Source organism: Acomys russatus, chromosome 6 (genome assembly GCF_903995435.1).
Source record: "Acomys russatus chromosome 6, mAcoRus1.1, whole genome shotgun sequence".
Lineage (NCBI taxonomy): Eukaryota > Metazoa > Chordata > Mammalia > Rodentia > Muridae > Acomys > Acomys russatus.
In genome coordinates this window covers 66,902,051-66,929,678 of record NC_067142.1, presented here as the reverse complement: position 1 = coordinate 66,929,678, position 27,628 = coordinate 66,902,051, and the positions used below count along the sequence as shown (strand labels likewise).

At 46.2% G+C, this 27,628-nt stretch overlaps 1 protein-coding gene across 2 annotated transcripts; it reads left to right on the top strand.

The window, feature by feature from the left end:
• Positions 1–1,628: 1,628 nt before the first annotated feature.
• Pcp4l1 (Purkinje cell protein 4 like 1) lies at positions 1,629–25,344 on the top strand. 2 transcript variants are annotated; one of them, XM_051147838.1, is made up of 3 exons: positions 1,629–1,860; positions 23,502–23,556; positions 25,085–25,344. In XM_051147838.1, exons 1-3 carry the CDS (start codon positions 1,852–1,854, stop codon positions 25,225–25,227), a joined length of 207 nt encoding a protein of 68 aa, XP_051003795.1. In that variant the 5' UTR covers positions 1,629–1,851; the 3' UTR covers positions 25,228–25,344. The 2 variants fall into 2 exon arrangements, with proteins under 2 accessions (XP_051003795.1, XP_051003794.1); XM_051147837.1 differs by lacking the exon at positions 1,629–1,860 and adding an exon at positions 4,125–4,300.
• Positions 25,345–27,628: the final 2,284 nt, after the last annotated feature.

Genomic DNA, 27,628 nt, shown 5'->3' with positions numbered 1-27,628 from the left:
ACACCTGGCTAAAAATAAATCTTAAAAGAAAGAAAGAAAGAGAGAAAGAAAGAATTACAAAAAAAATCAGGTCCTTGAGCCAGGCGTGGTGGCACGCACACGCCTTTAATCCTAGCACTCGAGAAGTAGAGGCAGGCAGATCGCTGTGAGTTTGAGGCCAGCCTGTTCTACAAAGCGAGTCCAGGACAGCCAAGGCTACACAGAAAAAGCCTGTCTTGAACTGCCTCAACCCCCCCCCCCCAATCAGATCCTACAATTAGATCATTGTTTCCCATCATGTGTTTTTGTTTGCATCTTTGGAAGTCTAGCTTTAAAAAATGGTTTTACACTAAAATTTTTTTAGTGTATGTATGAGTATATGCCATGTTGCCACGATTGTGCAGGTGCCGGCGGGGGCCAGAAGAGAGTGCTAGATACCATCAAGTGGTCACAGATATATTTATATCAGACACAGCCATATCTGTTTGTTGACACAGTTGTTTGTGACTGTATTCAGTATAGTAGGAGATGGCTTGGCAAAGAGTACATACATCCTACCAACAAAACAAAACAAAACAAAACACCCCCAAACAAAACCAACTTTTATTATTTGATTGTTACCTGGAAAAGTAGCTGATCTCTAACCTAGATGGTGAAATCTCATTATTACTTCAAAGCTCATTTCATAGCAGCTTAAGAATTAAGGTCTGAGGAAAAAAAAAAAAAAAAAAAAGAATTAAGATCTGTTCCACTAATGACAGCTTTTTCAATGCTAATTAATTGTTCTCTAGAAAGATCCTGGGGTAGGCTGCCTCCAGTGAGTAGGAGCTAGCCTAGTTAGAACTTTAGTAAACAGCATTGTAGGATCTCAGGTGCTTCTTTTTTTTTTTTTTTTTTTTTCCTTCCCCATCTTCTCTGTTTCTAACCCAACAGAGGAAATGTCTGAACACAGAGAGGCAAGTTAGAAGAAAGGCTATTTGAGGTCTTGTTTGAATTTGGTTGCTGAGAAGAGACGGAACCACTGAACGGTTGACACAAATGCAGTTACGGTTCTAACAGGCTGTGAAGGTATCAGCCAAAGACTGTATCTGTGAAAGCTGGAAGTTCTCGAGTGTGGGTGACTGGAGCTGTAAGAGATTTTGTGTCATGCCAACAAGTATCATAGGCACGGGAATTTAAAGAGTTTCTTTAAAGAGATAAAACTAGATAGGTAAACAGAACTATATCCAACTAAAGTTATCAGAAGGTTCATGCGTTTACCCGTGTTCTGTTTTATTTTCTTCTTCCCTATTTTCCCCCTAAAAGGTCTATAACATAGGGGTTAGAGATTTATCACAAGGCTCAAGAGTTTGGTTCCTTCGGATACTACTTCTCTCTCTCTCTCTCTCTCTCTCTCTCTCTCTCTCTCTCTCTCTCTCTCTCTCTCTCTCTCCCTCCTTTACCGCTTCCCTACATCGTTTTCTGTCTTCTCATCCCCCATCGTCACCCCCTCCTTCCAGCTCTCTCTGTCTGTCTTACCCTAGTTTGGAAATGCAGCAGATTTCTAAGCCAGCCACCACTGGGTTCGAGGAGCTGTCAGTCTGCGGTAGGCAGAGTTGCTATTGGTTGGGCTGGAGGCGGGGACCGCAGCTCACTATAAATTGTGGGGCCGGTCAAGGCGCGGGGAGCTGCTGACAGGACCTGGTCAAAAGGGGCTACCCCTAACGGAGCTGCAGCCAGAGCGCCTGGGGCAGCACGGAGCCGCAGCTTGCGGCGCGCACTCTCCTCGGAGCTCGCCAGGGTGCCTGGCCCGGCAACTCTCGGGTCCACACACTCATCTCCGAGGACCCCCTCACCTCACCTGTGCTTGCCACGCCCCGTCTGGCCGCCGGGATGAGCGAGGTGAGTGGAGCTGCTCGGCATACTCCCCCCCCCGGACCCCCCACCCCTCCCCCGTCGCGCTCCCGGCCAAGGCTGCGGCTGGGAGGAGGCTGTGGCTCCAGGTCTCCGGGAGGCGAGGAGTACTCTCTGGGTGGACGCCACTGTCCCTCTAGGAAAGCCCCATCTCCTGGCTCTCTGAAGCTACTGGAAAGAGGGTGCTTTTACCCTAACTGTCGTTAGTGCTTGGGGAGAGGGTGACTGGAGTCAGCAGTAGGCGGGCACTGAGCCCTCGGGGCGATAAGCTGTCTCTTGGGGTGCTAGTCCTCCGCATCTATCTTATGGCTCCGGCTTGCCATAGCTTTCCCTGATGCCCTCACTTCGTTTCTATCCAGCCTCTGCCAGGATTGTGTTCTTGCACTCGGTAGGCAGCGCCATCCCTGGCAACCTAACCCTTCAGGTGGCACTATTCACTTACTCAATGAGGAACGATGAGGGTACTTGTTTCCATCCATGAGTGCTGTAGCAAAGGAAGGCACATCCAGCCCCTGGTGAGATGGTCCCTTTCTGAGTAGACCTCCCTCCCCAGTGCCTGTTAGATCGAAGTCTTCGGACGGGTTCCATGGTGCTCACAGGAGGCAACCCAGTGCTTTAACTGGTTGACTCATTTCAAAGAACACCATCCATGGTAAGACTTTAAGAAGACCTGTCCTGTTGTCTGACAGGCAGATCCTCATATCCCGAGACAAGAAATGTCGTTCCCAGATGATGTTGGCCTAAACAGTGGCATCTCATGCCTTCCTTCTGCGGCCCCTTTTCCAGCAAGCGTGCCCTTGTGTTCAACCTGTTTCTCAGCAGTATGCCAGCGCCTAGTTCTTCTGCTGACTAGCTATGCGACCTTAGGAGCATCACATACTTTGTCTGAGCTTCAGCTTTCTATCTGTAAGCTGAAGGCAATACTGGTTGTTCTAAAAGGTTAAATTATATGTACTTTGAACACTGCTTGGCTTCTGACAGGCATTCAATCTGAAATCTGTTAGCTATTCTCTCTGAGTGTGTGTGTGTGTGTGCTTACTAGTGTGCATGCATGTGCATGTGAGCATGCACATGCATGCACACATGCACATGCATGCACACACATGTGTTTCAAGTTTGTTGGTTACAGGAAACCAGCATGAGAATTTCCAAGGCTCCTTAGTGATAGAGCAGGAGTGAAGTTCTGGGCTCCTTCTCCAGTAATGAAAGCAGGGAGACAGAGAGAAACAGAGAAAGAGAGAGGTGGAGGGAGGGAGAGAAGGGGGGAGAGAGGGGGAGAGAGAGAGAGAGAGAGAGAGAGAGAGAGAGAGAGAGAGAGAGAGGTAGAGTGTGAGTGAGTTAGTGCTAGAGTCTGGGCCCCTATTTAGACAGGAAAGATGACTATTTTCAGTAGTTCTGCTGACTCTGACCAAAAGTTATCACCTAGGGAATCAATTAGTGCCAACTGCTGTGTTGTCTCGGTTGCCAGGTCCACTGAGTTTATCCTGGAAAATCCAGTTAGTCTGGTGGGCTACAGAGGAAAGAAAGGAGTTCCCAGCACTTCAGCTGGTTGTGACTGTGACCATGGCAATCTTGCAGGAAGAAAATAGTAATAAAAGTAAAAAGAGTGACCTCCTCTGGCTTTTTCCAGCTCTAACACCAGAAGGGAGGCTTTCTTTGATCTCCCCGCCCCGCCCTCCAACCAAAGTCTGGGGTTCAGACCGCCCCTCATCACCATCAGTGCTTCTAAATCTGACGATTTTAATCCAAGCCATTTCCTCTGGGAGTTTCGCTGAAGGCTATGCTGACAAGATATGTGGTTAGTTTGTGCACACGAGGAGACACACGTGCCCTCTGGGTAGGAACATGGTAGAGGGCGTTTGAAGTGATATTTAATGGGGTGCAATGCTGGTGCACGCCAGGGAGAACAATTTGGTATATGCTTGGGGAAGCGAAGTCTTGGGGCCACTCTAGGCAGCAGCTACACTTGACTAGCCTTAATTAGGGGCTCTGCAGACTGATAGCACCAGAATCCTTCAGTGGGGACTCTGCAAGACTGCCCAGCCTCCTAAACTGTCAGGGCAAACTGGTTCTAGCTAGCAATTTAACCGTCTAAGTTGCCTCCTAACACAGAGCGAGCGTGGAGCCTTGCTTCAGGGGTGAATATTTATAATATCCAGAGGCAGCCACCTGGGTGTACACAGAGACCAGCTGTTTCTAAAGCAGAGCCCAAGGGGGGAAATCTCTGTTTCCCTACAGGCTAAGAACCAGTCTGTTTTCTTCCTCTGGAAAGAAACTATGATAAAAGCGGAAGTGTTGCCTGGAGCTCTGAAGCTCTGGAGCTCCAGGGAGATTCCGAATGGCTTCATTTCTTTCAGCCCTACCTCAAGGATGCCCTCTTTCAAGTTGACGTGCCCAGGCCAGGAAAGCCATGTACCCTGAATCTTATGTAAGTTTCATCTGCCCCACCTGCTAGTCTCTTTGCTTCAGAGACACTGTACAAAATGAGAAGATTTGGGATATCTTTAAGAGTTAACAGTTCAACTGAGGAAGGACTAGAGGTGGGGGTGGGGTAGGGAGAGCCCTCTGGGCCAGGGCAACTAAAAGTGTAAGGAAGAGTACTGGTAGGGTGGCTAAGCAGGACGGACAGCTCTGCTTTACAGCTCTGCTTTCCCTTGGTGGCTCTCTGCTCTCACTCAGTACTGCAGCAGAGCATTTCCCCGTGTCTGCATGCTCTTCTGCACAGGAGCTGCGGGGACTCATCTCCAGCTTGTCTGTGTTCGCAGCTGGAGGCAGGACTTGATTGCTGTGAATCACAGTCTGTCTCCTGTCGTTTAATAACTTTCCCCCTAAGCCCGTGAAGCTTGGGTCTAGGAAATGCACTCAGTCCCCGAGGGCTCTTTCCTGTAATCCCTTCTTAGGCAGTGGAGCTGGCTGCAAAAAGCAGAGCTGCAGGGTTTTGTATGATGCTGTTGTATTTCTCATCTGCGAGGCACTTAGCTGGATGAATCCTTTGGTCTAGCATTCACTCTGCTGAAATGGGAGTCACGGGTTACTGGTGACAACACCCACAGTTCCTCTCCTGAGTTTTAGCTGGCAGGGGATAGACCAGGGGACAGATCAGCCAGATCATTAGGAGAGAACTTAAAGCTGTTGTTCTCTCCTTTATTATTCTTTTGAGGTGTTCTTACCTAATGGAAAACAAGATGTTGCTCTTTAGGGATCAGTGGTTTCCCCCCGCCACCCCCACCCCCACCCCGTGTACATCTGTCGTTATCTGCAACCTTCCCCACAAAGGACATTCAGAGTGATGTAGTCCTGTTGTGTCGTCTGTGAGACAGTTGTTAGGGAACTTGCCATTCAAGGTTCTCTCTCTCATTGATGCTGCATCATCATCATCGTCATCATCATCATCATCATCGTCATCATTAAAGTTGGACACACAACATCGGAATAACTATTTGTTATTTGAATGTCTTCTCTCTCCAGAAATCTGCTTTTCAAAATAAGGAAAGCAGAATTTGGTTCACAACCGTCTTGCATGGCTCATTCCATTTATGTTGTTGGCTTGAGCTGCTTGAATAAGGGTTTCTGTCTGGTAAGAAGTTGGTGGTTTTGTCATCTTGTGATCCGGGTAAAGAGATGACTCATTCTCCCAAACGGCAGCCATGCCGGAATGGCAGGTTTCTGCGGGGCAGGCGACCACAGGGAGTAGGGAGTCTGCTGCATCTTTCCTGCCTGTCTGTGGGGGCCCTAAGTAGAAGACATGACGGAGACTGTGATCCTGGTTGAGGGGAAGAAGATAAACCAACAGCCATCTTTTCAAAGCATTGATTCTGTGAATGTTTACCGCTTTTTATCTTCCTAGATTTCCAAGTCATTTTTCCTAAGTCTGGTTTATCATAGAAGAACTAAACTTTGTTTTATAAAAATTCTTCAAGGTAAAAGGTTGGGTATATCTTTTTACCAGGATAACCCCAAAATGAAACATCAACACATTTTAGGGATGGAATTTTAGATTTAGTGAAGCACCTTAAAGTCATCTGGTCCAGCCTTAATTGACAGGCGAGGAACCTGAGATCAAGTCTTATCTGAGTCTGTATAGCACTAAAGGATGAGGGCACAGTACAGCTGATGCCCCTTCTCAAATGTATTTCCTTCAGAACTCTTTTATCTTGTTACTCCCTTGAATATAGAATAAGCTGATTTACATGAAGCCTTTAAATAAACACACACACACACACACACACACACACACACACACACACACACGGTACTGGAAATTGAACCCAGAGCAAATACTTATCACTAAACTATCTTTTCCCTTTAAATTTTAATTAATTAATTTACATACTTATTAAGAGATATACTTATGCCTTGACCACCTCATCTTACTGTCTTTACTTCCCAGGCATTTGCCACCATACCCAGCTCCATTTTTAAAAAAGATTTATTTATTTACTATATATACAATGTTCTCCCTGCACACCAGATCTCATTTACAGATGGTTATAAGACATCATGTGGTTGCTGAGAATTGAACTCAGGACCTCTGGAAGAGCAGCCAGAGCTCTGAAACTCTGAGCCATCTCTTCAGCCCCAGCTCCTTTTTAAATGTTATTTTGAGACAGGTTTATATTAAGTTGCCCATACTGGCCTTAAAACTTGCAATTCTACTTCTGCTCCCAAGTAATAGATTGAGAACTGTGTGTCATTATGTCCAACTACCTTCACTCCCCCCCAACACACATACACCCCAACACATACACCTTGGTGTTTGACATAGGATCCCACTATGTAGTTGAGGGTGGTCTGGAACTTTCTATATTCTTTCTCTGAGTCCAAAGTATTGGAGATGTGTGCCACCATCTCTCCCTACAGCATCCTCTGTCTGTCTGTTTCTCTCTCCCTCTCTCTCTCTCTCTCTCTCTCTCTCTCTGAGACAAGGTCTGCTATAGCCCAGGCTGGCCTCAAACTCACTGTGTGACCAAGGATGACCTTGAACTTCTGATCCTCCTGTCCCTACCTTCTCAGTACCGAGATGATGAGGACGTACCACTATGCCAGGTTTTATGCAGTGCTGGTAATCAAACCCAGGGCTTCATGCATGCTAGGCAAGCCCTTCTAGTGTCTTAGTCACTGCTCTGTTGCTGTGAAGAGGCAACATGATCAAGGCAACTCTTAGAGGACAAAGCATGTAGTTGGAGGCTCACTTACATTTTCAGAGATTTAGTTCCTCATGACACCTTCCTCCAACAAGGCCATGCCTCCCAATCCTTCTCAAACTGTGCCACTCTCTGTTGGCTAAGAATTCAAATATATGAGCCCCTGGGGGCAATTCTTACTTAAGCTGCCACATTTGGCACTGTGGGTACTATCCATCCTAACGATGCCTCGTCATCTTAAAAACGAGTGTGTTGCATATGTTGACACACAGTAGGTAAGCTGATGGGAGCAAAGGAAGCAGAAACCCATGAGGCCGTCTTTTCCGGGGTTCTTAGTTTTTCTGTAATCGTCGAGTATTGAGAATGAGAAGCCGAGTTGTTCTTCCTGAAAGTGTCTTACTGTAAAGCAGCTCTCTTCATTCTCTCTTTCCTTTGGTGAGCATGAGGTTGAACCCAGGGCCTTTTTCATGTGAGATAAGCACTCTGCCACTGAACTCGAACCCCAGCCTTCTCAGGCCCATTTGACTTGCAAGAGCCAGTGTGAAAAGCATGTTAACTGTGTAAAATTGGCATATCAGACAACCAAACAGGCTCTGGATGTTTAGTTTGACAAACTGGCTTCCAAGCAAGGAGCACAAAGGCTTTGTGGGAGGAAAAAGGCAGAACAGGGGGGCTAAGGGTTACTAACTGGGAGGGTAAGTGGTGAGCACTTCTGGGGATTCCAGGATGCCATGTGCACAATTTTCTAAATTCCCACCCCAGATCTGGTCCTCAAAATGGCTTGAATAGAGCTGGAAAGATGGCTCAGAGGTTAAGAGCACTGACTGCCTTTCCGGAGGTCCTGAATTCAATTCCCAGCAACCACATGGTGGCTCACACCCATCTATAATGAGATCCTGTGCCCTCTTCTGGCATGCAGGCAGAATACTGTATACATCATAGTAAGTAAATAATAAAAAAATAAATATTTTTTTTTTAAAAAAGAAAGAAAAGAAAACAAACCCTTGTGCAGTAGCTGCACTTGTAATTTCAGTATTGGGAAGGTAGTGATAAGAGGATCCCAGTCAGCCTGGCCTGGTCAGCAAGCCTGAGGCCAGTGGGAGAGAGAGAGATGCTGTCTCAAAAAACTAGGTGGGCATCCCGTGAGGAATGATGTCTCATGTTGTATTCCCACCATCACAGGCACATACTCACACGTATAGACATACCTGCCACATGCATAATACCTATGCATACACACACCCACGCGTGCATGTGCACACACATGCGTACTCTCCCAGTAAGCTAAGTCAGAACAGATTCATAGCTCCTTTGTGCTGGTACACATCCACACTCCTAGGAGGTGAAGCAGGGCCCTTGGGTGAGGTAGCCAGTTCAGGGCCAGTCTCGGGTATGAAGGGAGATCCTGTGTCAAAAAAATGAATAGAAGCAAACGAAGGCTCAGGTGGCAGATGGCTTGCCGAGGGTGGACACGACCCTTCGTTTGATTCCCCAGTACCACATAGAACAGGGCCCTGTAATTGTAGCACTCAGAAGCTGGAGGCAGGGGGATCAGAAGTTGGAAAAAGTCTTCACCAGATAGTGAGTTTGAAGCCTGGCTGGGTTACATGAGCTCTTAGGGGAAGGGGGAGGGGGAGGGGAGAGAGAGAGAGAGAGAGAGAGAGAGAGAGAATGAGTATCAGTAAAGAAAACACCAAATGCCCCGTCTTTTTTTTCCTCATGAAATCTGTATTCCTTTAAATAAAGAATGTACCTTTAAATAACTGGGTGTGGTGGCCTGTGGCTCTATTGGGGGGGGGGGGGGGTGACAGCAAGACGACCAGGAGTTTAGTACATAGAGAGTGCAATGGCAGTCTGAGCTACATGGAACCCTGTCTCAAAACCACCAAAACAAAACAAATAAGAAAAAAAAAAAAAAAAAAAGCCGATCCAAAAACAGCAACAAAAAGGGCAAACAATGAATTAGACCTTGTGATAGTCTTCTCATCTTCCCATCAGGCTCACTGCAGCCTGGTTTCCTTCCTTCATCCCTCTCTCCCTCCCTCTTTCCCTCCTTCCCTCCCTCCCTCTTTGCTGTTCTCCCTCCCTCTTTCCCCCCTCCCTCCCGCCTTCCCTCCCTCCTTCCTTTCTTCCCTTTCTGTATTGCCATCCTAGGCTGGCCTAGAACTCATTGGCTCAGTCCTCAAACTCAGAGATCCTCCTGGCTCAGCCTCCTGACTGCCCATGTTACAGGGATGAACTGTGACAAGGGTAAGATAAGCTACCACACAGCACCAGGGCGAGCGACCCTCCTCAGCTCTGAAGCTTACTTCTGCTTCCCACTGGGTGACTCCTGAAGGCATCCCACCTGGTTCCTCAACCCCCACCGAGGGAAAAGAGGTACCCTTTACCTTTCTGTTGTGCTCAGTGCCTGTCTCCCTCCCACACAAAGCCCTCCAGCTAAGTGTTTGCTTTGTAGGCTGTGGGGGGGATTAATATGTTTATTTTAGACCGTTAACACCGCGGGTGGGATGCACATCGAAGATTACAGCAATAAATGAAGCTTTGGCTTTACTCGCTCTCTCTCCCCCATCCCCTGCTCCTCAGTAGGGGGTAGAGGCTCGGCTCCAAGCTGTGCGCAGAGTGCCACAAATAACCACTCATTAAACCGTGGCAGCCCGTGCTGGGGGTGGGCAGGGGCTGTTGATACATTGCATACCATGAATTGGCACGGGCAAAGAATTCTACCCCAACTCCAGTGGTGGTGGGGGTTCTGCTATTCCAGGAAACAGAGTGGGGTGGCTGAGGGGAAAGGGACAAACCAGGAGGCCAGTCCAGGAAACAGGGTGGGATGGCTAAAGGGGCATGGACAAACCAGAGAACTGGTACTGTTTAGGGTCTAGTCTCGTGGTAAGAGGCATCTGTGACGTCAGGCGGCTGGCCTCTATTTTCTGTAGTAGAGAGGAGTGTGTGTTTATGGAGAAACTAGACTAAGGATTCCTAGTTCTTTCTCTGTTATCGTGAGGGTGACCTTGAGCAAGTCTTTCTGAAGCCGTTTGAAGACTGCAGCTGGTTGCTGCGCTGAAAGTTGAAACGGTGCCAACAGTACTCCAAAACCGGCAGTCCCGGGTCGTACAGGGGCACGGCACGGGATCCCAGGGGCTTCTGTGAGGGCCTTTAGCCGGTGACTTCCGTGTAACCCTGGAGGCAAACTCTGCAGCACCTGTAGAAACACCCCCTTGGGTGGTGGTGGGCTAGGAACAAAGCCTCTTATCACCACCTGGAAAAATATGCACTAATCCGTGCTTCCCTTTACAAAATGGAGTTGTGAAGTCTCAGATTTATGTCAATACAGGCGTGTGTTGGGGGGCGTTGGTTTGGTTTGTTTTTTCCAGACAGGGTTTCTCTGTGTAGCCCTGACTATCCTGGAATTCATTCTGTAGATCAGACTGGCCTTGAACTCACAGAGATCCGCCTGCCTCAGCCTCCCAAGGGCTGAGATTAAAGGTGTGCGCCACCACTGTCAGGCATAGCCCCCCCCCCCACCTTTTTTTGAGACAGGGTTTCTCTGTGTATCCTTGGCTGTCCTGGACTCACTTTGTAGACCAAGCTGGCCTTGAACTCACAGAGATCCACCTGCCTCTGCCTCCCGAGTGCTGGGATTAAAGGCATGCACCACTATGCCTGGCTTCAGGCATGGCTCTTTTAAGGCTTATGTTTAGAATTCTTCAGACTTGCAGCTCTTTTTACGTTTCTCTGCCCTGGTCTACAGAGACAGAACTGTGGGTATCCTTGACTGTTCATCAAAGCTAAGTGATTGTAGCAGTACAATTTATATGTTTTTTATCTGTACAGAACCCAAGACATGCCATGCAAATTCAGGATGCAGATAGCCCAGGTACAAGGAAATGGCCCTTGCTAATCGCTGTTATTAACCATTCATGATCCATCTTTAGAACCCAGGAGTGTGAGGAGCGTGGAAAGCTCAATAGTGTCCCCTTCCCAAAACTGATCTTTAACTTGCTGAGTGGAAAAGAGGGGAGGCGACACTGTCCTCCTCCTCTGGTGATGACGGTTGCTGTGGTAACACCACTAAAGGGGAAAGCGATAAAGGAAGAAAAACAACGGAAGAGGGCAGGGTGAGTGGGTCCTGTACAGCAGTTGAGTTATGGGGTACCTACTCCACACTAGTGGCCAAGGGAAAGCAGCTAAGCTACTGCCATGTGGACTGTCTTTAGGTGCTTTGCCAAAACAATGCTGACTCATACAATTATTTTTGGATTTTTGGGGTTTTTTTTTTCTCTCTGTGTTTTCTTTCTTTTTTTAAGACAGGGTTTCATTATATAGCCCGTGTTGGCTTTGAACTCATGACCTCTTGACTCAACCTCCTCAGTGCCAAGATTATAGGCAGGGGTGTACCATATCTGGACACAATTACCTTGTTTGCTTTTGTTCTTCTTTTGGAGGGAGGGGGTGAGGGAAGGATGATCCTGGGAATTGGCAGCCAGTGCTTTTTCTTTCTTTCTTTCTTTCTTTCCTTTTCTTTTCCTTTTCTTTCTTTCTTTTTTTTTTTTTTTTTTTTTAAAGAGAGGGTCTCTTTATTATATAGTTCTAGCTATAGTTGAGGCTGGCCTCGAACTCACAGAGCTATGCCTGGTTCTGCCTCCTGAGTGCTGGGATTAAAAGCATGTGCCACCACACCTGGCTGCAGCCAGTGTTCTTAACCACTGGGCAGTCTTTCCAGCCTCCCCCACCTCACTTTGGGTTGATTTTCATGTGTAGGAGTGTTTTGCTTGCATGGGTGCAAGTGAGCTTTGAGCTTGCCGGGCTTCTGTGGAGGCAGAAGACATGCTAGATTGCTCAGAACTGGAGTTACGGATGCCTGTGAGCTGACATGTGGCCTATGGGAACAGAAACCCAGGTCCCTCTGCTAGAGAGCAGCAAGCGCTCCTAACCACCGAGTCATCTCTCTCTCTAGCTCCAATACTTTTTTTTTTTTAACTTTCTTTTTAGAATGTATTCTATGGTGACTCAGGCCTGCGATCCCAGCACCCAGAAGGTTAAGGAGGATTACATGAGTTTGATATAAGCCAGGGCCATACAATGACTTCTAGGTCAGCTTGAGCTACAGTGTAAGACTGTGCTTAAAAAAAATAAATAAATAAAATAAAACAAAACCAAAACCCAAACCAAACAACAACAAAAAAGTTCCGGAATACAAGGTCTTTATCAGATATGTGATTTGTAAATATTTTCTTTCTGCCTGTAGCTTCCTGCTCCTCCCTTTGCCCCTCCCTCCATCCCCCCCCCCCCGGGCCAATCCTCCCCCTCTACCCTCCCCTGCCTTTTTTTTTTTTTTTTTTGGTCCCTTTCTTCTCTTAGGAAAAAATTCAATTTATACTACTTTTATGTGAGTTTTGTTTTTGGTACATTTAAGAGATGTTTTTCTATCCTAAGGTTGTAAAAAGTTTCCCCACATGCTTTATTCTAAAGTCTCCCACTAAATTATAGGCACCGCATCTCCTGAGGCAGGCGTTTTGTGTAGTGCGGTAGGCCCATAGTAGTGCTATATTAGACCAAGCTGACCTCAACCTTGCATCAGTCTTTCTGCCTATTCCTCTTCAAAGTTTAGGATTTGTGTCTATTTGTCGTTGATTTCTGAAAGGTACAAGGTATAGTTCGAGGTGGGCTTCTTTTGCTTAGTTTTGCAAACGACTGTCCAATTGTTTCCTTACTGTTTGTTGAAAAGAAGATCTCTCATCTCCTTCCTGCCCAGAGTCTCCCCATCTGCCTTCATGTCACATGTATTCCATCATCTTCTCATCTTCCTTAAGCTCTCTTCCTCCCCTTCACGGCCCCCTTTCTATTTTCATCTCTCTCCAGCGCACCCCCTCCCACCCCAACTTCTAGAGTCTGCGTATGAGAGAAAACTGCTATTTGTCTTTCTGAGTCTGGTTTATCTCTCTTACCGTAATGATCTTCCTCTTTAACATTGTTGTTCCTCAGGCTTGCTCCCAGGCCTGCCCTGCTTCTCTTCATTCTGATGGTGCTTGGGAGAGGAATCCACATCAGAAAGGGAGGAGAAGGGAGGGCAGCCAGACAGAGAGAGTAAAAGAAATTGATCGTCATGAGTTCTAGAAAAGAGAAAAAGGATGAGACTGAGTGCTCAGATGGGAGAAACCTCATCTGAATGCTGACAACAGTTCTAGAAAGGTAAAGACAGGCAGGCATAGTGTCTTCCTGTGCTGGGATTTGGAGGAACCAAAAAGGGTAGACAACTTTTTGGAGGGAAATATTAGGGAAAGAAAAGATGGCCTTATTCACATCTTAGAGCCTAAAGAAAAAAGGAAAAACAAAACAACTTCCTGACCCAGCAGGCCTTTTGTCTTCTACCCTGCCATGGGACTAGGAGAGGCCACAACTTTGAGCTGCAGGAAAACCGTAGGGTAAGCATAGGGAATTGGCACCAACCGCCAGGATGATGGGATGGAACCCTGGGATACAGCAGGCCCAGAGGAGGAAAAGGGAGGCCTGCGAGAAGGTAGGCAGGGGCGAAGCCTGGGCTCTCTAGGGAAAGCCAGATGTGATGGGTTGCACAGTCGCTAATTAGTGTTTGGTACTGAGAAGTGGAAACAATTGGTCCTGTGTGGGCAATGACACCGCACCGAGCCAAGGCCCAAGCTCACCAGAACAGGAATAAGAGCCTGAATGTCAGCTAGGGAGTCGTCTGCTGTGGAGGAGAGTGGGATGGTCCTGTACATGGAATTCGCAGACTCTGAAGTCCCTGGGGGTCAGTGTGCTGTGTCAGGAAGCCCACAGAGCGAATCCGATACCAAAGTGTCTAGAAGAGCAAGCAGAGCGAGAATCGTAGTGAGTACGAGCAGTTTGTGATGAAGTCCTCACCTAGCATGTGAGATGGCGCCATAATGAGAGGACGGGGTCCAGCTCCCCGGTGTTCCCTGTGGAGTATATGTGAGGAAGGTGCTTTGGATTGTGGATTGAGAGGCTAGACCTGGGATTTAGCTGCCTGACTTTGGCATGGAATTAAATCGTGATTCCAAAGATATTCCTTCCTACCTGGGGACTGCTCCACTGTATGGAACGACTTTTATAGTCAAGTCATTCCCATTAGACTTTTCCATCTTGTGCGTGCGTGTGTATGTGAGTGCACGTGAGTGCATGTGTGTGCATGCAAGTGCACATGTGTGCATGTGAGTGCATGTGTGCATGCAAGTGCACGTGTGTGCATGTGAGTGCACGTGAGCACATGTGTGCACAGGAGTGCATGTGTGTGCATGCACATGCACTTATCACATGGAGATCTAGATATCACATAACATAATGTTCAAAAGCCTAGACTCTAAAGGTAGACCGCTGTTCTGGCTTTAAAACCTGACCTCATGACTTAACTATACGATCTTAGACTGGAAAAAAAAAAAAGCAATGTTGACCTAAGTTCTTGGTTTGAAAAATGAGAATACGAGGGGCTGGAGAGATGGCTCAGAGGTTAAGAGCACTGGCTGCTTTTCCAGAGGTCCTGAGTTCAGTTCCCAGCAAGCATATAGTGGCTTACAACTATCTCTGAGATCTGGTGCCCTTTTCTGGCGCACAAGTATACACGTAGGCAAAACACTATAAATCAATCAGCCAATCAACCAATCAATCTTAAAGAAAAATGAGAATAGCAATACCTAGTTTATGGAGCTATTAGAATAAGCCAGCATGTTAGTGGTTTTCAAATGTGTATAGAAGGAATGGACTGTTAGTATTATCTGTGATTATAAGTAACAAGGTCAGGTAACATTCCCAAGACCTTTATTTCTCCTAGTTGGAGCCTGTAAGGCAGTGAGTGGTTCTCAATCTGTGGGTCGAGACCCCTTGAGGCGGGGGTGGGGTTGAGTGACCCTTTCACAGAGGTCTCCTAACACTATTAGGAAACACAGATGTTTACATTCCGACAAAAATAATTTTACGGTTGAGGGTTGCTGCGACATGAAGGACTTTTACCACAGGGTCACAGCGTTACAGCTGTTACAGTGCTGTAAGGTGAAGGAAGTTTTTGCTGAACCCTTTTACCATTGCTCTAACCTGAAAGCAGCAGAACACCTGGGAGAAAGCAGCAGAACACCTGGGAGATTTGTGATCCACACCTGCCTAGAATGAGGGGCTAGGAAGAGGCTGAGAAACACAGACCTGTTAGAGCTCTTGAGTTGATGTTGCTCCTTTGGAGGTAAGAGTTTTTGTAAGGGATAGATAGATAGATAGATAGATAGATAGATAGATAGATAGAGCGAGCAGACCTGGTGAACTTGAGAGTCTGATCGCCTGCCCATACATGGACCAGACCACCCTGTTTTACATAAAGTTGATGACTTTCTAGAAAATAACCTAGAGCACTGAGTCAGAGGACAGGGACCCATGGACAACTGAGCACCATACAGAGGTTAGTCCAACTGTCCCTACACCCAATAAGTCACAAACAGCTAAATCTAGAAATGCAGTGCCCACAGTAGCTATTTTGAGAACTGGCTAGAAAAAATAGAGGGAGGAGGGGCAGGAAGAAGAATCTAGCGCTTTGCGGCTGCACAGTGTGAGGGAGATTTCCAGGGGCACCGTGAGCAGCGGGGGGAACATACAGTATTTCTTTCTGGCCTCACCAATGGAAACTCTTGATCTTAGGTTATGACCTTTCATAAATATAACCCAATGAAGCTAGGAACCCCTGGGGAGCCAGATCACAGCCACTGCTCTGTTCCAGGACCAGGACTAGCTCAGAAGAGAGGGAAGCTGGCTGGGCAGCGAGAACATGGCAGCCGGTATGGCCGGGCCCTGACACATATTTCTGCTTAGAGGATTTGCCTCCAGATCAGCCGACATGAGAAGGAACGTTGAGGAAACAGCTTGTATTAGTCACTTTGCTGCTGCTGTGATAAAACAACTTGACCAAGGGTGACTTCTAAAAGAATGAGCTTATTTGGGCTTATGGCTTCAGAGGGGTAGAGTCCAGCATAGTGGAGGCAAGCGGGTGCTGAGACCAGAGGCTGCAGCTCACACTCTGAACCAGGAGCACAGAGTAGAGAGGACAAACTAGAAAGTAGGACGTCTTTAAACTCTCAACATCAGCCGGCCTCCAGGGACACACTTCTCCCAACAAGGCCACACTTCTTGAGCCCTCCTCAGAAAATGCCACCAACTGAGGACTGTGTGGTTTGGATGAGAATGGCCCCCAGGGGCGCTTGTGTTTGGATACTTGGTTCTAAATTGATGGAACTGTTTGAAAAGGACCAGGAGGTGTGGGTTTGAGGAGGTTTGTCACTGGGGACGGCTTTGAGGTTTCAAAAAAGATCAGAGGTCAGTCATCCTAGAGTTAAAAAAAAAAAAAAAAGCCTTTCTTTCCACAGAAGCTCTTCTGGTCTGCAAGAGACTAGCACTTTTCCTGGAGTTTCAGACTCTTGGTAGGAGTGTTTTCAAATCGCACCCCACACTCTACCTCTGTAACTCACGCTGCCTTGGAATCTGTAACCCTCATGCCTTGGCCTCCCGCACATTGGGATTATACATTTGTGTCCCCGTATCCAGCTTCAGATTTTAAGATTTTATTTTTTTATTCTCTATGTGTATGTATGCATGTTCCAATGGACATAGGTACACCCATGTGTGTGAGTGTGCACGGGTGTGGAGGCTACAGGCTAACCTGGAGTGTTGTTTCTCAGGTGCTGCCTTTTTGTTTGTTCGTTTGGTTGTTTGTTTTTGAGTCAGGCTCTCTCACTGGCTTGAAACACAGCAGTATGGCTGATGAGACAGCACTGGAGACCCACCTCTCCCTCTCTCTCTCTCTCTCTCTCTCTCTCTCCCTCCCTCCCTCCCTCCTTCCTTCCCTCCCTCCCTCTCTTTGTCTCTCTGTGCTATGTTAACCTTGTTTCTTTATGCAGTTTCTGGGGATTGGACTCAACTTCTCAAGCTTACACAACAAGCACGTTTGAACTTAATTATCTCCCCAGCCTCAGCCTCAGATTTAAAAAAATGTATAATAATTAAACATGTGCTAGCTTTAAAAAACATTGGACTCACCTCAGGAGGCAGAGGCAGGCAGATCATCGTGAGTTCAAGGCCAGCCTGGTCTACAGAGTGAGTCCAGGACAGCCAAGGCTAACACAGAGAGACCCTGTCTCAACCCCCCCCAAAACAAAACAAACAAACAAAAAAACCCCTAAAAATATTGGACTCTATCAGTGTCTTAGTTAGGGTTCTATTGCTGTGAAGAGACGCCAGGACCATGGCAACTCTTATCAAAGGAAGCATTTAACTTAGGGCGGCTTGCTTACATTTCAGAGCTTTAGTCCTTTATCATCATGGCAGAGAGCATGGCAGCATGCAGGCAGGTACTGGAGCAATAGCTAAGAGCTGCATACTGATCTGTAGGCAGAGAGAAGGGGAGAGAGAGAGAGAGAGAGAGAGAGAGAGAGAGAGAGAGAGAGAGAGATAGGGGCAGCATGGAGGCCATTCTTATTCAAACCACCACAATCAGTTTATTATTTTTTTTTTCTGAGACAGGGTCTCTCTGAGTTATCCTTGGCTGTCCTAGACTGGCTTTGTAGACCAGGCTGGCCTCGAACTCACGACGATCTGCCTGCCTCTGCCTCCCGAGTGCTCAGATTAAAGGCGTGCACCACCATGCCTGGCCAGTTTATTACTGTTTGTTTGGTTCTCAGAATCAAAACCAGGGCCTTGAACATGCTAAGCACATACTCTACTACAGAACTAAACCCTCCACTAGCCAAGTGGTGGTGGAGCAGACCTTTAATCCCAGCACTCGGGAGGCAGAGGCAGGTAGATTGCTGTGAGTTCGAGGCCAGCCTGGTCTATAGAGAGAGTCCAGGACAGCCAAGACTACACAGAGAAACTCTGACTCGAAAAACCAAAAACAACAACAACAACAACAACAAAAAAAAAAAAAAAAAAAAAAAGAAAGGAAAACCTCAACCTAATTTTTTTTTTTTTTTTTTTGAGACAGGATCTCACGGTAGCCCTGGTTGGTCTGGAATTTACTATGTAGACCAGGCTGGCCTCAAACTCACAGAGATCTATTTACCTCTGCCTCCTTAGTGCTGGGATTAAAGGCACGTACCTGTCTATCTGGCTATGACCTACTGTTAAAAGATACTTTGCTGTGTTAAATAACAGTATATCACCATTTGAATGTGTGTGTGAGTTACATGTTGGGGGTGTGCATGTGCACGCGCGTGTGTGTGTGTGTGTGTGTGTGTGTAGCTAGTCTTTGCTACTTTGTGGGTTCCTTTCTCTCTTCCACCCTTCTCTGCCTTATTAACTCCCTAACACCAGATAGGAGAGTTTAAAAAAAAAAAAAAAAAAAGGATAGAGAGGAAAGGGGGCGCCATTACTGTTAGGCTACTCCCTGCTGATAAGGGGTGTTTCTGGGGCAAGTTTGACCTTCATAGTCAGGATATCAAATTTCTTCTTCTCGTTTGTTTGTGCACGACTACTTGACAAACTGCAACCAACAGCACCCAACCACCAACAAGCCAACAACAGCAAACCTGCCTCTTGGGACCTTGCATTTATACATCCTCTGAGAAGTCCCCAGAATTCCAAACATTGCACACTCACAGAAACTCTCTGTATCTGGCAAAACCATGCTCCTGCAAGAGCACAAGGCAAGTCATTGTCAGCTGCTTTGAAGCAGCCCCATATCCCCACAAATGAGATTAAAACAAAAACATTGTCTTATAATATTTCTGTGCTTTAAAAAGAAACCAAAACTCCAAAAAAATTCTCACATGTGTGGATGCAGTAGAGGTGAGATGGCGTTCCTCAGGTGAGATGTCATTCTGTAGACACCATCCACCTACTTTGGGATGGGCGGGGAGACAGTCTCTTGCTGACTTGAAACTTGCCAAGTGGTTTGGCTGGCTGCCCAGCAAGTCCAGAGATCCACCTGTCTCTGCCTCTTCAGTTCTGGCATTATAGATGTGTGCCAGCATGCCGTGCCTTTTTTGTTTTGTTTTGTTTATTTCCAGACAGGGTTTCTCTGTGTAGCCTTGGCTATCCTAGACTCACTTTGTAGACCAGGCTGGCCTCGAACTCATAGTGATCCACTTGCCTCTGCCTCCCGAGTGCTGGGATTAAAGGCGTGCGCCACCACGCCTGGCCCTGCCTTGCCTTTTTGTGTTGGTTCTAAGTGTTGACTCAGGTTTTCATACATGCAAACTAACCCTTTCCTAACTGAGCGATCTTCCAAGGCCATACCTTACTACACTTTATGTTAATAGTTTTTAACTTTAAATTGCTTTCTCAATTTTGTTTGTTTAGAGGTAAAATTAGAGTTAATTAAAAAATTGTAAGAGCTAATGTGATGACTCAAGAGGGAAAAGCTAGCCCAACAGCTGAGTTCTATCCTTGAACTCACAGTGGAGGGAGTGAACAGACTCCTGAAAGTAGTCCTCAGACCTCCACCAATGTACCATGGCACACAACATATACCTATACCAACACGCATGCGTTATGCGCGCGCACACACACATACACACACACACACACACACACACTGATAAAATTAAATTTAAAAAATAAATTTTGGGCCAGAAGTAGTGGCACATACCTTTAATCCCAGCACTCAGGAAGCAGAAGCAGACAGATCTCTGGTCTAAGGCCAGCTTGGTCTACAAAGTGAGTTCCAGGACAGCTAGGGCTATACAGAGAAACCTTGGCTCAAAAAAAAAAAAAAAATGATGATGATGATGATAATAATTTATATTTTAAGCACTAGAGTTAATAGACAAAGAAGAAGTGTTCAGAAATAAAGTAAGATCACATAAGGTCATGGGTATGGGCTTGTCAAAGAAGATTGATTTTTTTCCCTACAACTTGCTATATTTTGAAAGCTATCTTCAACTCTTGATCCTTCTGCCTTCATCTCCCACATGCTGGGATTAGAGCCTGTGTTTCCACACCCAGAGATCCCCATAACTTTCTATTAAAATAGTGTACCAGAGTTGAAAGGGTAGTCCAGTGTGCATCTACATGCTCTCAATAGTGCAGTCGTTATTAACACATTAGCACACCGTGTCAGCATTGAAAATATTGTGGAGTGGGATCCAGCCCTTCCTCTCTTCCAAAGCCATCTTTACCATTTTCTGTTTGTATGATTTGGCCTCAGGTGAGATCAAGAACATTGTTGTAAAATTGTTTCTTCAGCTATATAATATTGGATAACACCTCAGAGAATTAATTAATAAGGTTAAGTTTGGCACAAAATAATAAATGCTAAATTGTAATGGAAGTTTTGGTTTCTTTGTAAACTCAGTTGTGTTGTGTAAATATGTTTTTGTTCTAATCTCAAGTGTGGGATTTTAGTTTGAGCTTTAGCTTGTCCACATCTGTTAATTGTCTGGTTGCCAGCTGGTACCAGCCTTCCTCATGCAGTGCAGAGAGGGGTGTGGTCTAGGGCTCTGAGGATATAAATAATAGCGCGCGCACACACACACACACACACAGAGAGAGAGAAAGAGAAAGAGAGAGAGAGAGAGAGAGAGAGAGAGGCGTGTGGTGTTGAGTGTGTGGCATGTAACAGTTTCAAGAGAGCAGAGACGGACAGGGTGGCAGTTTGGAGCAGACAGATGGAGAGAAACACTTCGGGCTTAGAGGCTTGGAGGAGCCTGCTGGCTGCAACTGTTGTTGACAGAGAGGGGGTATAGCCCAAAAGAACCCAATTGACCCTAAACAGCCAGGAGAAGTAAAGGGCCCCCTCTCCCCACTAACTTTCTTTTTCCTACGTAGGGTTGGGAGGTAGGGAGGGAGGTTGAGGCCTAAACACCCCAAATAAGGTAGAGTTAAAAAGAAAGCACTACAGCTGGGCATAGTGGTGCACGCCTTTAATCCCAGCACTTGGGAGGCAGAGGCAGGTGGATCGCTGTCAGTTCAAGGCCAACCTGGTCTACAAAGTGAGTCTAGGACAGCCAAGGCTACACAAAGAGACCCTGTCTCGAAAAACAAAAAACAAAACAAACAAACAAAGAAAATACAGGGACACAGCCTGGCTGTGGCACATGTCTATAAAACCAGCACTCGGGAAGGCAGAGGCAGGCAGATCTCTGAGTTCAAGGCCAGTCTGGTCTACAAAGCAGCCAAGACTGCCAAGGCTACAAAGACAAACGCTGTCTAGAAAAAACAAACACACAAGCAAAAAAAGAAAAGATATAAGAACACACTTTCATTAATGGGAGGAAAGGTCATCCCAACAGCTTGTCCCCTGGGCAAATCAGTCTCACACAGTCTTGATTGATGTAGGAGGGGCTGGCTCACTGTGGGTGGTGCCACCTCTGGGCAGGTGGTCCAGCGTACTTACTATAAGAAGCCAGGCAGGGTAAGCCACTAAGCAGCACTCCTTGGTCTCTACCTCAGTGCCTGCTTTCAGGTTCCTGCCTTGAGTTTCTGCCCTGTCAGTCAGCAGTGATGGACTGTGACTGTGTTGTAGAACTGTAAGCTGAAATAAACCCTTTCCTGTCCAGGTTGCTTTTGCTGGTGGTGTTTATCACAACAATACAGACAGCAGGACACTTACCCTGGAAGATACGACAGTATCTTGATTGATTTCACTTTAACTCCAGGGCCATTTACCTTAGGAGAGCTCTTGTCCTCTCTGGCAATCCTGTTCTATCACACCGGTCACTTCCTTAGGTGACCATTTCACTCTCATCTTTCCTCAGGCTTTTAGCACTTCTTGCCCCTTAACTCTCAGACAATAACTGCCCTTCTTGTTTCACTGAGAAAATAGAAACACCCAGGAGAAAGTGTCTGTCAGTTCCCACCACATCTGCCACCCTGCTTGCATCTGTCCCGTGGCTTCATTCCTATCTTTAATTGCTGTGTAAAACCCCCTGTCTAAGGCCAACCAACCTTTCCACTCATATACTGTGTCCATTTTCTTCTTATTTATTCAAGACGTTGCTCTAGTAATTATCCTTCCTCTCTTCCATGATCAGTTTTTCCTTCTCCACTGAGTCGTTCCCATTGGCATTGAAATCTCTTACCTTAACAAACCCCTTCTACACCCATACCCATCCCACATGATTTAACGCCCCTTTCACAGAGCTCTCTGTACTTAAAATTGCACCTGCGAGTCCATGTCACCATGAGGCTTCTCTGAAGCCTGAGTGCTGTCTGTCACTTCATCACCGGGATCTGAGTTTATAGCCTGCTCCTGTGCTCACACAGATGTAAGACCCTTCTCACTCCCCCCCGCCCCATGGCTTTTCTCTTTCTCTTCTATAGTTTAATCTCTGTCAGATAGAACAATCCTTTAAAAGCCAGGCAGTGGTGGCACACACCTTTAATCCCAGCACTCAGGGAGGCAGGGGCGGGCAGATCTCTGAGTTCAAAACCAGCTCGGTGTACAAAGTGAGTCCAGGACAGCCAAGGCTACACAGAGAATCCCTGCCTTGAAAAAAAAAAAAAAAACCAAACCAAACCAAAGAAACCTCCTGACCCTCTCCCTAAAATCCATCCCGTTGGTTGACTTCTCCGTAGCAGGAAATGGGAACACCCCCACCCCATGCCCTGTTTGTCAGGCCAGTTCTCTTCTCCAGGAGTCATCCTTGACTCCTACTTTATCACAGAACCATTTTCCAATTAGAGTCACTTTGGCCATAGTTTGAAAACAATACTCATAACCTCACCACTTGTGCGTCCTTGACCACTGCTGTTCTGATTCAAGCTACCCTGTCTTCTCTTCCTTGGCTTACTGCAGTCCCCCCCTCACCCTGCCTCCCAAACAGGCTTTCTGCTTCCTCTGTTGTGCAAATCAGAGTCTTCCAGTGCCTTCTACTTGTAGTAAACAAAATCCCTCAATCCCCAAAACAAAACAAAACAAAACAAAACAAAAAAAGGTTACCTCCATAGTTGGCCGGATAGGCTTTTCCTGTCAACTGCATAAAGGCCTGTTCCTCTGTTGCTACCTAGCATCATCTCATCACCTCACTACCTTGTCTTTGCTCTTGTACTTTTTACTATCTCACCTCACATTGCAGTCACTTTGTTCATCCGAATATCCCTGGAATGAGCTCTGTGAAGGCAGGGTTTCTTTATCTGTTCCGTCCTCTACAATCTCTCTACCATGGCTAAATGTTCATTGCATTCATCATCATCATCATCATTATTGGTTTGTCAGGACAGGGTTTCTGTGTAGCCTTGGCTATCCTAGACTCACTTTGTAGACCAGGCTGGCCTCAAACTCACAGCGATCCGCCTGCCTCTGCCTCCGGAGTGCTGGGATTATAGGTGTGCGCCACCACTGCCCGGCTTCTATGCTGGGTTTATTGAATGAATTTTGATGACTTTTCATCTGATCTCAAGACTCGCTTCTTCAAAAGTCTTGGGAAAGATGCCCAGTTGTGGGAAAGCTTGAATGTGTATAAGAGATCTAAGGGGGGGCATGGGTGATACCTTCATACTTCCATGTATATCTCACTGTTAACTCTTTTCTTCCAGCTTAATACCAAAACACCCTCAGCAACCAACCAGGCATCTGACCCTGAGGAAAAAGGTGAGTGAGGTTGGGCTAGGCTGCTAGTAGAACTAATGAAGGTAGACACAGGATACGAGAAGAGTTGTAATCCTAAAAGAGCTTTAAAAGGGTATCAAAGAATGGGGCAAAGCCAAGTAAAACAAGGAAGTACTATAGCATGAGGTGCTTGCTAATTTTTCTAAGAGGTAATGTATCAGCATTTTCTCTCTCTGTCTCTCCCCTTTTTTTGAAGACTTATTTATTATTATGTATACAGTGCTCTGCTTGCATGTGCACCTGCAGGCCAGAAGAGGGCATCAGATCTCATTATAGATGGTTGTGAGCCACCATGTGGTTGCTGGGAATTGAACTCAGGACCTCTGGAAGAGCAGTCAGTGCTCTTAACCTCTGCGTCATCTCTCCAGCCCCCACTCCCCGGAATTTTCTCTTGATTTTAGCAAGTAAAGCCTGGAATGGTTAGGAAATGCATGTGAAATGATAACTAGGGGCCAGCAAGATGGCTCAGTAGGAAAAGATGCTTATTTACCAAGCCTGATGACCTCAGTGAAATATCCAGGACCACATGATGGAAGGCGAGAAGTGACCTTCACAAGTTGTCTGTCCTCGGACCTCCACACATGGGGCACATACACATGCCCCCCAAAGTAAAGTATTTTTTAATTAAAAAAAAATTTATTTTTTTATTTAAAAGAATTAATGTAACTGGTCGCGGTAGCACATGCCTATAATCCCAGCACTCTGGGAGGCAGAGGCAGGTGGATTGCTGTGAGTTGGAGGTCATCCAGGCTACACAGAGAAACCCTGTCTTGACAAACCAAAAAAAAAATGTAATGTGTTTACTTAAAAAGTAAACTATTTTGAGCAGGCCGTGGTGGTACATGCCTTTAATCCCAGCACTCAAGAGGCAGAGGCAGGCAGATCACTGTGAGGTTGAGGCCAGCCTAGTCTACAAAGTGAGTCCAGGACAGCCGGGCTACACAGAGAAACCCTGTCTCGAAAAAAAAAAAAAAGTAAATTATTTTGTTTATTTTAAAACATGTAAGGATTTGTTTATTTTAAAAATGCACATGTATGTATGTGCACCTGTCTAAGTTTATGTGTGCCACATGTAGGCAGGCACCTCAGAGGCCATAAGGCTTTGAAGCCCCTTCAACTGGAATTGCAAGTGGTTGTGAGGCACCAGATGTGTGTGCTGGGAAAGGATCCTGGGTCTTCTGCCTGAGCTCAAGTACTCTTAACTGCTAAGCCATTTCTCCAGCTCAACATAACCGTTTTGAGTGATGAGAAGAAACTCCTCAGATAATGCAGGCCACTGCTCTCCATTAGGGACTGAAGGAAGGAAGTGTGCTTTGGGATTTGAACTAGAGGATTTAGGAATTGGCTAATTCTGAGCCTAGAACCCTAACCTTTAGAATCACCAGTCATCCGTAGTCCGTGAGAATTCTGGGGGACTTCAAAGAATAGAAAGTGGACTCTAAATGCTGTCTGTATTTGAGGGCTGGAATCGGTTGGGTTGGCTCATCAGTGTGTCTCCACTTGTTTCCAGGGAAGGCTGGCAGCATCAAGAAGGCTGAGGAGGAGGAAGAGATCGACATTGACCTGACGGCGCCTGAGACAGAGAAGGCTGCCCTTGCGATCCAGGGCAAGTTCAGGCGATTCCAGAAAAGGAAAAAGGATTCCAGCTCCTGAATGGCCAGCCTTCCCCTCACCCTTCTACTTCCTCTCTCCCCTCCACAGCTCTGACTCTCACATGTCCTGTCCCTCTGTCCCTCTAGCCTCTCCCGAGGCAAGCTTAACCTATGTATATTCTTTTCCCAGGCTCTCTTAAGCCATCACAGTAGTAGAGGCACAAGAACGTGAGAAGATGAAGACTCCACTTGGTAGTCACTAGGCTAAAGGTGGATCACATACCCCTAGTGCTAAGGGCAGGAGGGAAAAGCCTTCAGAGTGAAGAGCCTCAGAGAGGGGTTTAGGCAGTCTTCTGCCAGTTGCAGTGGTCACCCTCCAGGCAACACTTTCAGGTCCTTCTGCGCCACCCCTCCCGTCTCCCATGACTCAACCACAGTGCAGCTGCCTTTTTCCCTGAGCAGGCCTAAATCAAGGAGCTTGCAGAGTGTGGTGGTGCATGCCTGTAGTCCCAGGACTTGGAAGGCAGAGGCAGGGGGATCTCTGTATGTTCAAGGCCAGCCTGGTCAACATGGTGAGTTCCAGGCCAGCCATGGTAACATAGAGAGACCCTGTCTCAAAAAACAAAAACAAACAAACAAAAAACCTGTCCCTGCAACAAACAAAGAAACAAAGCAGCTTAATACATCAGTGCATGCTGAGTAGATTCCTTCAAAGGAAAGAAAACTGGGGCTAGTAGAGGCAAGGAAAAGCTTTCTTCATCATCCACATTGAGATCAGAGGAGCCACAGATGGCAGAAGGTCCAGAGGCTGCAGGCCAGCAATGAAAACTAAGAAACATTTAGGAAGGAAAGAAAAGCACAGAAGGGCAAGATGTCTGAAACTACACACTATTGTTAAGTAAATACGACATGAGGGGCTCTCTGGCCTTCGCTGATTCACTCTGCCTACCTCTTAACCGGTCCCCCTCTCTACTCATCCTCAGAGACATGTGAGCCCTAGTGACACCCCTATAGTTCTCAGCACCCCACTGTGGAGTCAGGGCAAAAACAGCCACTCTGTGTGACCTTAGCATGTTTAATAATTGTAACAACAACAACAACAACAATAATAATAATAAAAAAAGCCCTCAGATGGGGCCCCTGAACCTCTACTAGTGTTTTTTTTCCCCCCTCTTGGGATGGACATGTATGTAACCTTAACTGGTCTGGGGAGGGTGCTAGAGCAACTGCATGGGTTACATGGTGGCCCAGGAAGCCAATACAGCCTGAGTAAGTTCCGGCTGAAGCTAATCCTGCCTTCTTTCTCCTGCCCTTGCCTTCACCTTGATGCGCCACCCACACTGTGTTGCTCTGCTGCTGTCACCACCCCCAGGGTGCACCTGCATGGATGATGTCTTCTCTTCTGCCAGCTATGAGCACGCTTGGTAGACATCTTTGAAAACAAACCTATTCTTCCTCGATTCTTATCCCCAAATGACCCATTCTAGATCTCCCTCCTGTCGATCTTCCTCCCAGATTCTCCCCCTCCTGGTGTGTATAAAATTAAGAGATGGGGACAGTGACCGTGGAGACTGAAAGCTTTAACCAGAAATTAAATAAAAAACAATGGTTTCCAAGTGAGCTAACATTGCTGAGAAATGGTCTCTACATATTAAAATGACTGAAGATGGAGCAAAATATCATTTTTACTTGCCATACTCCACATTATTATTATTATTATTATTATTATTATTATTATTATTATTATTATTATTATTATTATTATTTGGGGAGTGGTGTTAAAAACAGTTGTAGTGTGCTAACCAGGCATGGTAGTATACGTCTTTAATACCAGTACTCAGGAGGCAGAGGTCTGCCTGGTTTACAGAGTGAGTTCCAGGACAGCTAGGGCTATACAGAGAAACCTTGTTTTGAGAAAAACAGTTAACCAAAACAAAACAAAGATATTTTACTATGTAGTCCGGGTTAACCTAGAACTTGCTATAGCCTTGGCTGTCTTTGAGCTTAAAATCCTATGACATTAGCCTCCCAAGTGCTGGGATTTAGCCTTGTACCACTATGCTCACCTAATGGGTTTTATTTTGGTAAGCTTTGTAAAGCATAAATTTTACAATTTTTACCATTTTTTGTTATTCATTTTTTATTTTTATTTTTTTTTCATTTATATCTTATATATCTTTGAATTGGGGGGTTTTAAGATACTTATTTTATATGTATCAGTGTTTTGCTTTCATATTTGTCTGTGTACAGTGTGTATACCTGTTGCCCATTGAGGTCAGTAGAGGCCATAAGATCCCCTAGAACTGGACACTTAGGTGGTTGTCAGTCACCATGTCGGTGCTGGGAAACAAATGCAGGTTCTCTGAAAGAACAGCCAGTGCTCTTAACCGCTAAGCCATCTCTCCTGTGTTATATATTTTTAATTTATATGTGAAAGTGTTTTCCTGCATGTATGCATGTAC

Coding starts and splice junctions, on each gene's coding strand:
- Pcp4l1 (XM_051147837.1), top strand. Junction 23,557..25,084: donor ATCTGACCCTGAGGAAAAAG/GTGAGTGAGGTT, acceptor ACTTGTTTCCAG/GGAAGGCTGGCAGCATCAAG.